At 30.9% G+C, this 13,770-nt stretch overlaps 1 protein-coding gene across 12 annotated transcripts in view; it reads left to right on the forward strand.

The window, feature by feature from the left end:
• Positions 1-13,770, forward strand: part of LOC107438736 (uncharacterized) — a 77,435-nt gene that overhangs the window by 48,502 nt on the left and 15,163 nt on the right. For 7 of the 12 annotated variants that reach the window (XM_071179963.1, XM_071179975.1, XM_071179965.1 and 4 more), the window contains exons 4-11: positions 4,460-4,519; positions 4,783-5,038; positions 5,432-5,505; positions 7,035-7,095; positions 9,093-9,142; positions 10,985-11,104; positions 12,788-12,902; positions 12,986-13,089. In XM_071179963.1, coding sequence (XP_071036064.1) covers positions 4,460-4,519; positions 4,783-5,038; positions 5,432-5,505; positions 7,035-7,095; positions 9,093-9,142; positions 10,985-11,104; positions 12,788-12,902; positions 12,986-13,089 — 840 coding nt within the window. The remainder of the gene's footprint in view (positions 1-4,459; positions 4,520-4,782; positions 5,039-5,431; positions 5,506-7,034; positions 7,096-9,092; positions 9,143-10,984; positions 11,105-12,787; positions 12,903-12,985; positions 13,090-13,770) is intronic. The other 5 variants (XM_071179985.1, XM_071179968.1, XM_071179986.1 and 2 more) reach the window with 1 other exon arrangement.

Raw genomic sequence — 13,770 nt, forward strand, 5'->3', positions numbered from 1 at the left:
TGAATCTAACGATATATCAGAATATTTTGAAATTGGTCCAGGAGAAAAAGTTCCTTAAAACAACATAAAATTTTATTGTAGCATTCAAACAGTAATCCGATTCAGCGCAAAACAAAAGTTGGACAAAAATCAAAATCATAAATCGATTTCTCTTAGCCGTAAGTCTGTTAACTTCATATTTTGTCCTGAAGACAACTGTACTTCTACATTTTAAACTGCAGATGAATTGTCTTTTCATATTGCAAGAGGAGAACATACTATTCCAAAATTACTATCAGGAGTGGACAAAGCTAAAAAATGTTTGCTAAAAAAATTGAGACAGTAACAACAACAAAAAAAAAAAACTTCCAAACTACTATTATTTTTTTTTTAAATTGCTGGCACATCTAATAGAAATGAAAACTTCTCAACTGTGGTTTCACAACTGGGATGGGGACTGAAACCAAAAAGAAAAATCACACGTCTGAATCAAAATCAAAAACAGTTTCTACAGCAATGTTTTTATAAAGGAGATAAAACAGGTAATGAAATTTACTGCACAGAATGTTGTCAAGATGATGAGACGTGTTACAGTAGATGGAAAGAAAACGTTTTGCCCAGAAGAATATCTTACGAATGAACAAGTGATTTCTTATTTCAGCAGAACAAAAGGAAAAGGTATAGAATTTGATACTGTGAAAGAAGATGAAAATGAATATGAAGACCATCTTTTAGTAGTTGCAACTGAAGAAAATGAGGTTTGCTATGTTTTTAATTTTATGTATTTCTTTTTATTTAATGTTTTCAACAGTTAAAAATTTCTTAAAAAATATAATATAGCTTTTCAAAAAATTTTGGGACTTTCAGAGAGAATATTACGCAATAGATTAAAATTTTTGAAGAAAAGGACAGTGAACTTCATCCTCATTCATTTTATGCAGTAATGTATGACAGAAGATTTTACAGAGGAAAAATTCTAGAAGACTGGAAATGATTCATTCAAGATAAAATTTCTACGCCAGAGAGAAGCTCAAAAGTTTAAATGACTGATATGTGATAACATTGACACTGTACGTCATAGCGCCATCTTCTTTGGTCTGATACAATTATCCGGTGTGGATCCTTTTACTGTCCCAAGCATAAAAGGCATCCAACTGTTATACAAGGAACTATTAAATAAATAATTTGCATGCATTTTGTAGCTACAAAACAAATGTTTTACAGCATTACCTTTAATGTATTTCTGTTTTATACAAATTGTAAATGTCAATGATTATAAAATATTATTTTAAATGGATAACTAACAATATTATATACAATAAAATGTTAAAAATATCGATTTTTATGGTGAAATGTATATAGAAAGTAAAGTGTTCGAGTAAATTGCTTCGAGGAAGAAAATACCAAAACATGGTATGTTAAAAAAATGTTGCAATTTTTTTAAAGCTGCATGCCTCAATAAATTTTACTTTTTTGGATAGACTAATAATGAAGTAAAATAAAGGTAAAAAAATTATTTCAATATATTTATGCCGCAAAAAGTTATGACCGTTAAAATATAGGTAAAATTTGAAAATGTTCAAGTTTCAACTTCAAATAATTAAAAGCGCATTAAATATGCCTCAATTATATAAATAATTTTTGAAAGTATTTTTGTATATCTTTCAAATGACACGTTATTTGCCATGGCAACTAGAAGGCGCAAGCTATAGTTAGTCGTTGAAAATTGCAAAAAGCAGCAAAAACGCTTCTTTTTACGACCTTCAGGGACCTTGTGGCAACAACTTGCCACAAACTTTTCATCCATTTTACAAAGTTCAACATCCTTACTTTTCAGATATTTAAATTACTTGGAGACACTTTGTTTGCGCTAAGAGCTGTGGGTCATTGCAATTTCCATGTAGTGCAAAAACGCTGAAATTTTCCTGCAATGCTCTGAACTTTGGGGGGCCATAAAAAAGAAAAACTCAACTTTGGGACAAAAAATTTTAGATTTTGTCTTTTGGCAAGGTATATAACAACTGGTAATTTTTTGAAGAAAATCTGAGATGGCATGAATCACCCCATAATGTTAGGTGTGACAGTTTCTCAGATTCTTGCTCATAAAACTTAAACGAAAGTTAATTGCTAATTTTTTTGTCAAAATTAAGCAATATTTTTTTTAATTCTTCTTTTTATCCTTTCATCATTGTTAGTAACAAGTTAAATGACTTGAGCAATTTTTCACCAAGCAAGCAACTTTTTTAAAAATTTGTGTTACAGACGTGTTACGGGCGTATTTTGTGTTAGGGGCGTAGCATATCTATATAAAAGCCGTAACAAATCAAGAACTTGAATTAAAAAATAAATATATTCTGTAAATGACATTCGTTAGATATAAATATATTTGAGCGAGATCAAACGGATATATTTCTAAACTTTCTGTCTTCTCATTACCCCAAAATTCAATTCTATATTATATAGAATTTATTATATTTATAAGGTAAATATTTTCGTTAATAATTTATAAGATACATATTTTTAAACTTTTTACTAAGAAGTTCATAAATATTTTAAAAAGAAATTGAATTTTAAATATTGACAAAATGTTTTGATGTCAGGGGTTCGAAATTAACGTTGGAATGTTGGTTCAAGACCCCTAAAATATGACTCAGTATGACTCTAAAATATGACTAAAATATGACTTTTGACTTCAATTAAAGATAAGAAATTACTATATTATTCGTAAAAATAGTGGTATTTATGGGATATATTATTCCTTGAAACTGTTCTAAATTTAATTTAACATGCACTAAAGCATTTATCGAGAAAAAAAATTTTTTTTGAACATTGTTGCTTAAAAACGGAGCACTTTACTTTCTAGAAAGCAGAACTCAGATATCAGATACAACAGATCAGATATCAGTCAACAGGGGGATTTTAGTGAGAATATTATGCAAGAACAAAACGAATTACAAAGTGCACACTGAACAAATTATTAAATTAACCTGTACACAGCAATTGCATACACTGTACGAAAAATATATTCATAACCAATGATCTTAGATAATTTGCTGTGTGACAATTTATTAATAGATGTGGAATAAAAAACTTCCTGATTTGTCGATATTTTTTCTGATAGGGAAGCATTTGTAACTTGAATAGCTGAGCCAAGCTAAACCTATCACAGATTTAAGGAATTTTTTATTATAATAAAGTTTATTACTGTATTGTAATTTTCTTACGTAACTATTAAAAGATGATCTAAAAAACAAACTTCTTACTTAATTTTTATGAAATCATTTCTTTTATAAAAGAAATGTGCAAAAATTATTTGTTTTGCTCAAAAATTTATTTAAAAAATTCTTTCCTGCTTATCAAATATATTAATAAAATCATTAAGACTACTTATTCTTAATTAAAAATCCTTTTCCTTTTGTAATCTTTTATTTATTTGTGGTTTCCATTTTTCATAAAATAATCCTTAATTTAAAATCGCAGAGTGTTGCGTCTGTAGTAATTTAATTTGCATAACAATTTAATTAATTAATTATTTAAAGTCACAATCTTTAGAAAATGAATGTTTTTGAAGACGTCATAATTTCCTGAATACATATTTTAAAAAAAAATTTTAATTTTGGTACAATTCATGGAAACATGTAAACGAGCTGTGCAATTTTGACATAAGTGTAAGCTACGTCCGTAACAGTCGGTTTTTTTATTTTTAATTAAATTTAAGTGCAAAGCATTCCCTACAAAAACATTTAAAAGTATTTGCTGATTTTTAGTTAATTTCAAAGGCGTTCGACAAATCTACAAATGTTACGTTCGTAACTGCCCTAAAACTTTTTAGTAAGTATATTATCAATGTAGTTATAGTCACACATAAGTTTTTTAAAGTTTAAGTTTCGCGATTAACTAATTGCTTAATTCTGATTCTAGCACTACTTTTATTTTAATGTGACATTTTTTGTCCAAAATACTGCTTTTACATTTTAAATGCAAGCGAAACTATGTTTATAGTACTTAAACTGCATACATACAAACATATTTTAAAATCCTGAAGTCACTTTCAAATGTCTTCCAGGAGAAGCTCTTAGTTTTACGTAATTTATTTAATTATTAATTTTAAATAAATTTCAAAACATACGGAGTAAAGAAAAATAAATGATGAGATTTCTAATCACCATGCAATTTGTCGTTAGTACAGCGTTGGTCCTCTTACTATTTGTTGTACGTCGTTAAGATAATTGATTACGAGTATAATAGGTAGCAGATACGATTAATTATGTTATTTTCAAACAGCAAAACTTAAAAATGCTTCCCTTATTATACCTTTGTAAGTGTTAGTTAAATTTAGTGCTGTTTTGAGACATTTTTATATATATTTTCACCATACATGAATTTATATGAATGAAAAGGAAGCTATTTTAGTTATATGTAAATAAATTATTTTCGTATTGCAAATTTGATCAGAATAATGCATAGAATATTATTTTAGGATATGGAAATGCTACAATCTTACAACCCTTGGGGTAAACCAGGAGCTGGAGCTAAACCGGTAAAAATTTAATATTATTTTTTTAAGTGTATGGTATTTATGTAAGTATTATTTACAATATTTATTTTTAGTTATTCATTTATAATTTTCGATCATAGTTATTACTAGAGTTAGTAGTATGTCTCTAATTCGATCATTTTAAAAATATCTTGGACAAACCACCAAGCGAAGCAGCTTATAGAACAATAAAACGAGATATTATATTTAAATCATCAGTTTCTCTCTTTATTTGATGTCAATTCATTAATGAAAGTTTTATTCAGGATGATCCCAAAAGAAAAGTTTATCCGGAAGGAAGAATACCAGGAGAAGATGAAGATGATACAATGGAAGGGTTCATAAAAAAGTTTGGTCGCCCTGGTAATGGAGCTCCAAATAGAACAGACTCCGGTACAATACGCACGCAAATAACTGGTGACCCTGCAATCAGATTTCAAGATACTCAGCATGTACGACTAAGTATTGAAAACCATCTGAGGTATAAGAAAGAAGACAAAGAAAATTATAGAGGGAACTTGGGTAAGTCGTGCAACTCAAAATATTCTCGTAATCATTCATCATAATAAATTATAAGGTTTTGCGTAATCAGCGATCTTAATATATATTTTTAGAATATATCCTTTTTTATATCTATCATGAAGCATTGATGTTTCAAGAATTGATGTTTCTTTTTATTTTAACGTTTTTGTTGAAAAATATTTGTTGGCTCACAAGCATTATTTTGAAATCAACCAGGAAGCCCTCATAGAAACTGTTTAAGAACTCCCAAACATCCTGGCGCAGTGCTCTTAGTTTACACGTACTGCCATTCAATTTTCTATTAAGTATTTTTCCTAATTTCCTGATTAATTTTTAACTATTTAAATAATGAATCCCTTTCTTTCATTTTAAATTTTGTCATTCACTTTGCAGACGAGTTGATTCAACAAAAGTTACAAATCAAGGAAAAGGAAAAGGAATGGGAAGACAAAAAATTTGAAGAAATGGTAGGTTCAAAATGAATTTATTAATAAAAGATATGCTGTTATTGTTTCTAATGTCACTTGCCAATATCAGCAAGAAAATTAGCACACTTTTTGCCACAACACTTTTTGCCACAACACTTTTTGGCACAACACTTATTTTCTTGAAATTAGATTAATTTGTTTGATTCAATGAATAATTAAATTAAAACAAACTGAAACAATCAATTAAGGCTTGTATAAGTTTTGTGTAATGGCTTGTGTAATATCCATTTAATTTTGAATAACGAGAAAATTCTCTACGATTGGGCAACATCTGAGCATCAAGCTCACCTTTTTTCAAGCAAAGCATATTTTAAATAAAACAAGAAGGAGAGACAGAAGATCTATAACAGGTCTAAACACAGTAATAGGAAGAATAAAAGTTTCAAAGAAAGAAGATTTTTAAAAATAAATATCGGCATTGAAGTCTGCAGTGAATAGAAAAAGTAAATTTTTTGCTTCGCTTTGTCAATTCATAATAACTTTAATCTACTTAAAATGTATTCGCAATGTTTCAAAGAATTAATAAAAATGTTTCTACTGCGAAAGAAGTTCCTGATGAAATTACGGTGAAAGTACTGGCATCTTGAATGCAGCATCTTTTTTTTACAGTAAAATATATTTTTACCCTAAAATTTTATACTTTAATTTTTACAGAAATATTTATTTAATTACAGTGACTTTACAATAAATAATTCTGTAAAAATTAGAGTATATCAGCTTTTCTGTTCCGTAAAACTTTGCGGTAAAAATGGGTCTTACAGTATAAGTTCTGGTACTCTGAATCCTGGTACTTTTTACCGTATTTTGATCCGAAATGTTCTGTGTAGGACTTCTTGAAACGCTTTAGTACAATGTATACACCGAAGAGCCATTACATTATGACCACCCTGCTAATAACATGTAGAACGACCTTTAGCCCTCAAAACTGCTTGCTCCCGCCGTGGCATTGATTCCACAAGGTGCTGATAGGTAGTCTGAGGTATCTGGTACCAAGCGCTCACCAACTGGTCCTGCAATTCTCTCACAATGCGAGGGGGAAGCGTGGCAGCACGAATTTGGTTTTCCAAGTAGGATCACAAATGCTCTATTGGATTAAGATCAGGTGAATTTGGGGCTCAAGACATGACTTGAAAGTCACTGGAATGTTCCTCGAATCAATCCATGACGATTCGACTCTTATGACATGGTGAATTATCCTGTTGATAAACACCATCCCCCACAGGAAAAACTGTTGCCATGAACCTGGTCTGCAATTATGTTCAAGTAGCTTACAGACGTCAGGGATTGTTCTATGAGGATTATGGGCCCCATGAAAACATTGTTCCTGGACGAGAAACCATGAAAACCTGGGAGAGCCCATTGTTATAGATGGTGGAAGGTGGTCATAATGTAATGGCTCTTCGGTGTATGTTACAAAATTAAAAGCTCTGTTGGTGTTTAATATTTTAACATTTAGAGTGTGTTTTCTTTTCGTTGATCTAACAATATTTCTTTGAACGTATTTGTAGAAAGAGCTGTATCCGTTTGGGAAAGAAACTGACAATGGTGGGTCTTATCTATGTCATTCAGGTATTGTAGACTTTCTCGCCTGTGGCAGTCTCCTCTAGTGTGGCTTTTGTCAGCACTTCTTCTTCACCCTTTTACTTAGAAAATAAGTTGGATGCCTGCAACTTGCAAGTTTTGCTATAGTCACTTAGCTGCACACACTATTTTCTTTTTTAAATAATTTCTTTTAAATTTATATAAACCTAAATACACTTGTATTTAATATTTTCTTTGCCAAATAATAAAAATAAACACTATTGATCCGAAACAAATTCCGAAGTTTCTCTAACAGCAAGACTAATCTTCTAAAAATCAGAATAGGTTTTTTTTTAACGTTTATGCTGCTCCCCTGCTGATGCTAGACTTTCTTGGAGTGAACGAGCTCATGGACCTGATCTAGCTTTGCTGGTCATGGGGATGAGAACAACAACACAAAAGATACATTTAATGATATATAGCTGTACATTTTAAAATGATTGATGATATAAGCTGATTCAGTTATTGTCCTTCGTACATATATAATTTGTAATTATTAACCTATCTCAGAAGACAATATTGAGTGTTAAACACTTATTGCCATGCGTCTTAAGGCATAACGTTTTTGTCAAAAGAAAAAAAAGAAGAAAAATCATAACAATAAATATATTTGTTTTATTTCTTTTAACTTTATTACTCATTTTGTTTTTAAGAACGGGAATTTAGATCATCTAACTAAATACTGATATTAAAGTCAAAAAAATACGATTTTGTGGAGAACGCTTCACAAAGACATAGAGTTATAATGCGAAAACTTTAATATTACACAATATAGATATACTTCCTCAATATACACAACTTTTTATGGTTTTACAGATCTTGTTATTATTTTTATAGCTTTATTACCATTTGCATCATAAATTTCAATTGCTTTACTTTGAATAATTTATCACATAACATAGAAAATCAATGCAAACACATTGATCTTTAAACGTAAATCTAACTTTATGAAAATCTGAAAATTTTGGAATAAGGTATCTAAATACAATGGTAAGTAGCTTAATTAAGTTTTCTGCAAATTTTTTGAGCACTTTTTTATTTTGGTATATATTTAGCTACATTCAAAGGTAAATAGCGGGAGTAATATACAGTACTCAAAATGAAAAACGAAACATATATATAATTCTTTATGGAATGATCGGATTTCAACGTACTAGGATGCAATCAAAATGTTTTGAGAGTTTTACCTCAATTAAGCCAATTAATTAGTACAAACCTTGTCTTAGATTATAAAACCAGACGGAAAAACTTACTTTTTCTTAAATGATATAACTTTGCAAGCATAATCAAAATATTTTAACAGGAGAGCGATCAAAAATTTGAACATTTGTGCTAGTTTTCATTTCGCGTTTTTTACCATATTTTTAGAATTAGTATAAAAAATATCGAAAACATTTATAAAATTCGTTCGAAAACTGAGTTTCAAAAATTATTCATTTTAATTTTTATTGTTTAATTTAATAATAAGGAAGAAAAAATTTATAAAACTTGTAGTGTTAAATAAATAAATATCAAAATTTAATTGCGTTGAGTTTCAATGATTTTTCAAAATTGATCTGAGCCTTTCGGTCCACCCAATAATTTTTAGACTTGAAATTAAATTGGTGTTTAGTGCTACTAATAGCATAAGTGTTAATAATTGCATCAATGTTAGTAATAGCATTTATTTTCAATTATTTACTAGCAATATTCAAAACTTGATGAACGTAGATTTTTTAGCATTTGCACCGTTGCACTGAACTTAAAAATTATTATAATTTAGTTGGCTTTATATTTTATTAACTTAATAAATAGATATCATATAATCTATGCATGTTATAAGGATCGTTATAAAATTCCTTCGAAAACATTGAAGCACTCGATGTATTACCGTTTATTAGCCTCTTAAAAAATTTTATGAATTTTAATTTTTTATATAAAAGTTTCTGCATTAAAAACAATTGGTTTATATTTATTACATGTCCGTTACTTCAAATATTTTACAGATCCAATGTTTATGTCAACAAGGCCTAGAAGAAATGTGGCGAACAGTGATGTAAGTGATGTACTATTTCATTTAGCTTAACATTAAATCACTTTTTAGATTTTTTATTTTTGGTATTTCGTTGTCTCTTTGCTGCTTGGAGGAAAAGATATTTAGTTTCATTGGTTTCCTTTGAGTCTATTAATATACAAAATCAAAGTGGCTTTATTTGAATTTGTTACACCCTATTTATCTTCTTGATTATAACTGAAAACTGGAAATGAAACTTATATATAAGCTTTAAGTGTCATATAAACAGCAAATTTAAAAACAATTATTGAAAAGAGATATTTAAAAACGATACATTGAAATAAAACATGCATGATGGTACTTAGCGGCTTTTTTAAAATTCATCGTTGGACCTACCATCCTTGTTTACTATAAGGAATGCAACCATATGTTTATTTCAAAAATGTCTTCGTTAATTGAAAAGAAGGTTTAATTTTACTGCTTAAAATACACTGGACAAAATTAAGAGATGGAAGACATTTTCCCAAATATCTCAAAAAATACTGAATATAAATAAATGAAATTTGGTATGGATATAGCTTATTCCATGATAATAAAGTATACAAAACAANCATTAAAATGAAACATACATGATGGTACTTAGCGGCTTTTTTAAAATTCATCGTTGGGCCTACCATCCTTGTTTACTATAAGGAATGTAACCATATATTTATTTCAAAAATGTCTTTGTTAATTGAAAAGAAGGTTTAATTTTACTGCTTAAAATACACTGGTGGACAAAATTAAGAGTTGGAAGACATTTTCCCAAATATGTCAAAAAATACTGAATAAAAATAAATAAAATTTGGTATGGATATAGCTTATTCCATGATAATAAAGTATGCAAAACAAAAATGAAAGTGCAATTCACTAACAAGACCTATTGCCAATAAATCCAATGTAGTCTGAACTTAAGGATAAAAGATGACAATAAAATTGAGGCTTGTACAGTGTGTGTTGCCTCTAGTATGGTGTATGGTCATCTAATCCTACCCCTGACAGACAGACAGCATGCACAACGAGTATGCATGCTGTTAATAAGGGAGTTAAGGAGGACTTGTGGAAGACCCTCCCATTATTCTACCAGATCAATTTTTAACTCCAGAATGGTTCTGGGGGGGGTTGGCGCATCGTAATAGCTCTCCCAAGAGCATCCCAAGCATGTTCAATAGGATTCAGGTCAGGGGATTTGACTGGCCAATCCATTCGTTGAATATCCTCGCTTTCCAGATACTCATCAACTATGAGAGCCTTATGTGGTAGCGCATTGTCGTCCATAAAAATGAACTCAAGGCCAACAGCGCCACTGAAAAGACGCACATAGGACTCTAGGACCTCCTGCCTGTACCTTTGGGCATTCACGGAACCATTGTCAAGTACATGGAGCGGTGTGCGGGTATCTTGCATGTGCGAATGAATGTGCGAAAATGCTTTCCATCTCTTAATTTTGTCCACCAGTGTACATTATACCTTTTAATCATCCTGTAGCTCTTCTAAAATATGGCGGATTAATTTCCATCATTTAAACGCATACTCATAACGTTCAAGACTGTAAAAGTTACTCCTTTTGAAGCTGGTTGCCAATTTAAGAACTTAACGTTCTCGTTAACTAACAAAAACTCTAATCCGAGATTTTTATTCAAAAACTGAATAAACATTCATTTCCTATCAGATATTGTCCTCAGATAATATCAGTTTTAATATCAGATAATATCAGAATTTTTAATTCCTGTTGGAGATACGTTGTAATAGTATTAGTTTGTGTATTGAAATGGAATATTATTGTAGTTTGAATTGTACACTTTTTTCATCATTAAGTCGATTTATAGCTCGATTTTTCCACAGGATTTTGATCCATGGGGTAAAGGATTTGGTAATCCTGCATGGGACAAACAGGGTAACGTTCAGAGGCATAAATTTGTCCCTTCTGCTGAAGAAGGAATTCCAGATCACGATGTTGGTTTGGTAAGTGGCTTTAAACTCATCATTTATATTTATTTGTTAAAATGATTCTCAACTACTGATTAAAATACTAATAAAGCATTTTGAAATTGAAGAGGACACAAAACTTAAAAAATCTTCAAATTTCCGAAAAAAATATTTTGATCTCAAAAGTAAAGATTTTCATGTTAGTCATTTGGTATTGACGGGTCCGTTGTGCGGCTCGGAATTTTGGAACCCGTTCCAAATTTCTTCAGCTTTCGAGAAGCTCATCGTTTAATGTTAACAGTTTTTAATTGCTTAACAGTTGAGTTTTAGATTGATACAAATCATAATTTTCACATGACATTATTATTTTTATTTAATAATAATTCCATGAACTATAATACTTAAGGACGATCCACTCTGACGTTATAACGACGTGTTTATTGAAGCTTCTCTTGGCCCAATTGCCTACAGCACCCTCTAGCAGCATTTAACGGAAACAGTTAGTTGAATAAATAGATGTGACTAGTTGACACTATACGGTACATCATGTAGTGTGAGCCGTGATGGCTCAAGGGATAGAGCGTTCGTCTTTCAATGAGGTGAACCAGGTTCGATCCCGGCGATGGCTGGTCTATACGAATTTCGCATCCGGCTTGCACCGAACACAATGCTGACGTGAAATATCCTCAGTGGTACGGCAAGGGGACTCAAAAAATATTTTTGAGTCCCCTTGCCGTCAGAATAACCGTGGGATGTTATCGTGGTTTTCCTCTCCATATAACGCAAATGCGGATTAGTTCCATCAGAAAGTCTTCCATGAAGGCAAATTTTCCCCAATACTTGATCCAGGAGTTCCCTTGTTTTCTAAATTGGATTCAAAATTACAAGGCTACGGAGTTGAATATTAGTAGTCGTAAATCCAAAAATTGGGTCGGTTGTTGAAAATTTTGTTTTCAAAACATTCGAATTCTACACAAAATCTTTTATTTATAACAAAAAGAGAACGATGGAATATTTCCACTCTTCTCTTTAGATGAAAACCGATTAAACTTTTCAGTCTGTTTTCGAACGGTATCGTCAGCACAGTTTGGAGCTGGCAGCAAGAACACCATACAGGAGTTTCTCTTGAAGATATTATGTAATAGCAATTTTGCGTTAGTTACACCAAAATTTAATTTTTTATGTTTATAAAAGATTAATTTCTATTGCTCCTTGCGTCTCAATTTTTTATTTGTTGAAAATATACAAAACTCTCTGTAATTGTTTGAGTGCATCAAAAAGCATCATTTTGAGAGGGGAATAGCTCAAAAGTAGAGTTTTTCTTTTTTTCATGCTCTGATAAAATTAAACAAAAATTGATGCTTATATCTTCTTATGCGTACATACACTTTTTCTCCATGACATTAAAAATCCGTTAGATAATTTTGGCATTTTCTTCACTGTTATACTTTTTTATACAATATTATGGAATTGATCAACTGCTTTAAATTGTCACCTATTTCAAAACTAATTTATAAAATTTACTAAAAAATTCAAATAAGTTAAAATAAAAACGTTTTTAAGTGACTTGACCTTAAAAATGAAAATTGTTTCGAAAAACAAATATAACATAAACAATAAGTCGTCTTGTGACAAGACGTCTTGTTGTTTAGATTTGCGTTTGTCACAATAAATATATAGCAGTTGAATGCGTTTTTTTTTTAAATTTCATTCTTGCAGGAAATGCCATGGGGGATGAGAAAAAATCGAGGTGGGGATGGTGCACCACATATGACAGAGAGCGGACGCCCGAAAGCACGTTTACGCAATACTCTCAAGAATATAAAGTCATTAGGTAAATATTCTTATTTCTCTTAAAAAATGGAGAAAAAAACACGAAAACTATCATTTAACTTGTTTAATTATTAATTATTTTAGGACCCCATATAGATGACACTCCAGATGCTTATAATCCATGGGGAAAGCCTGGAGCAGGAGCACCATTTGTGCGGGAAGACGAAAAGCCTTTCGAAGAAAAATTAGTAAGATAATCTTGCATGTCTTGTAAGTCTTTAGTTTCAAAATAACAAATAAATAAAGTCTACACTAAGAGATAACTTGGTACTTTATTTATGTCGCACAAGAGCTGCGCAATAGGATATTGGCGACGGGTTGGGAAACATTTTTGAGGATGATTCGAAGACATGCCATCGCAATTTTGATCCTCTGCAGAGGGGATGGCTCCCCTGCTTTGGTAGCCCGACGACCTGCACTCAAAGTTGAACACTTTACTGTAGAACAGTTTAACGAGGACCGATACCGCACATCCTCTTACCCTTCGCAGACTGATCCAAGCGGTCACCCACCAGCACACTGACCGCAGCCAGTGATGCTTGACTTCGGTGATCTGCTGGGAATTGAGTCTTAACGATCCGTCCACAGTGGGACCACTAAGAGATAAGAATACACTAAAGCATGTCAGTGCACGCCTACCTACTCTATTATGTTTTGACAACTCTATTACTTTAATATGTTTTTAAAAATTAAGGTACCACCTAGTTACTGAGTCTAATTTGAAAAGAAATTAACTTAGTGACAAAAGAAAGGGGGAAATGTACATTAAAGAAGTTTTCATCGAATGTAACGTAAATATTTTCATAAGTTTAAACTCAAGCATAACTTTCAACAAAAAATAAAAGCATACTTGACAGAAAATTTCTCTT

The sequence above is a fragment of the Parasteatoda tepidariorum genome, chromosome 1, assembly GCF_043381705.1.
Source record: "Parasteatoda tepidariorum isolate YZ-2023 chromosome 1, CAS_Ptep_4.0, whole genome shotgun sequence".
Classification (NCBI taxonomy): domain Eukaryota; kingdom Metazoa; phylum Arthropoda; class Arachnida; order Araneae; family Theridiidae; genus Parasteatoda; species Parasteatoda tepidariorum.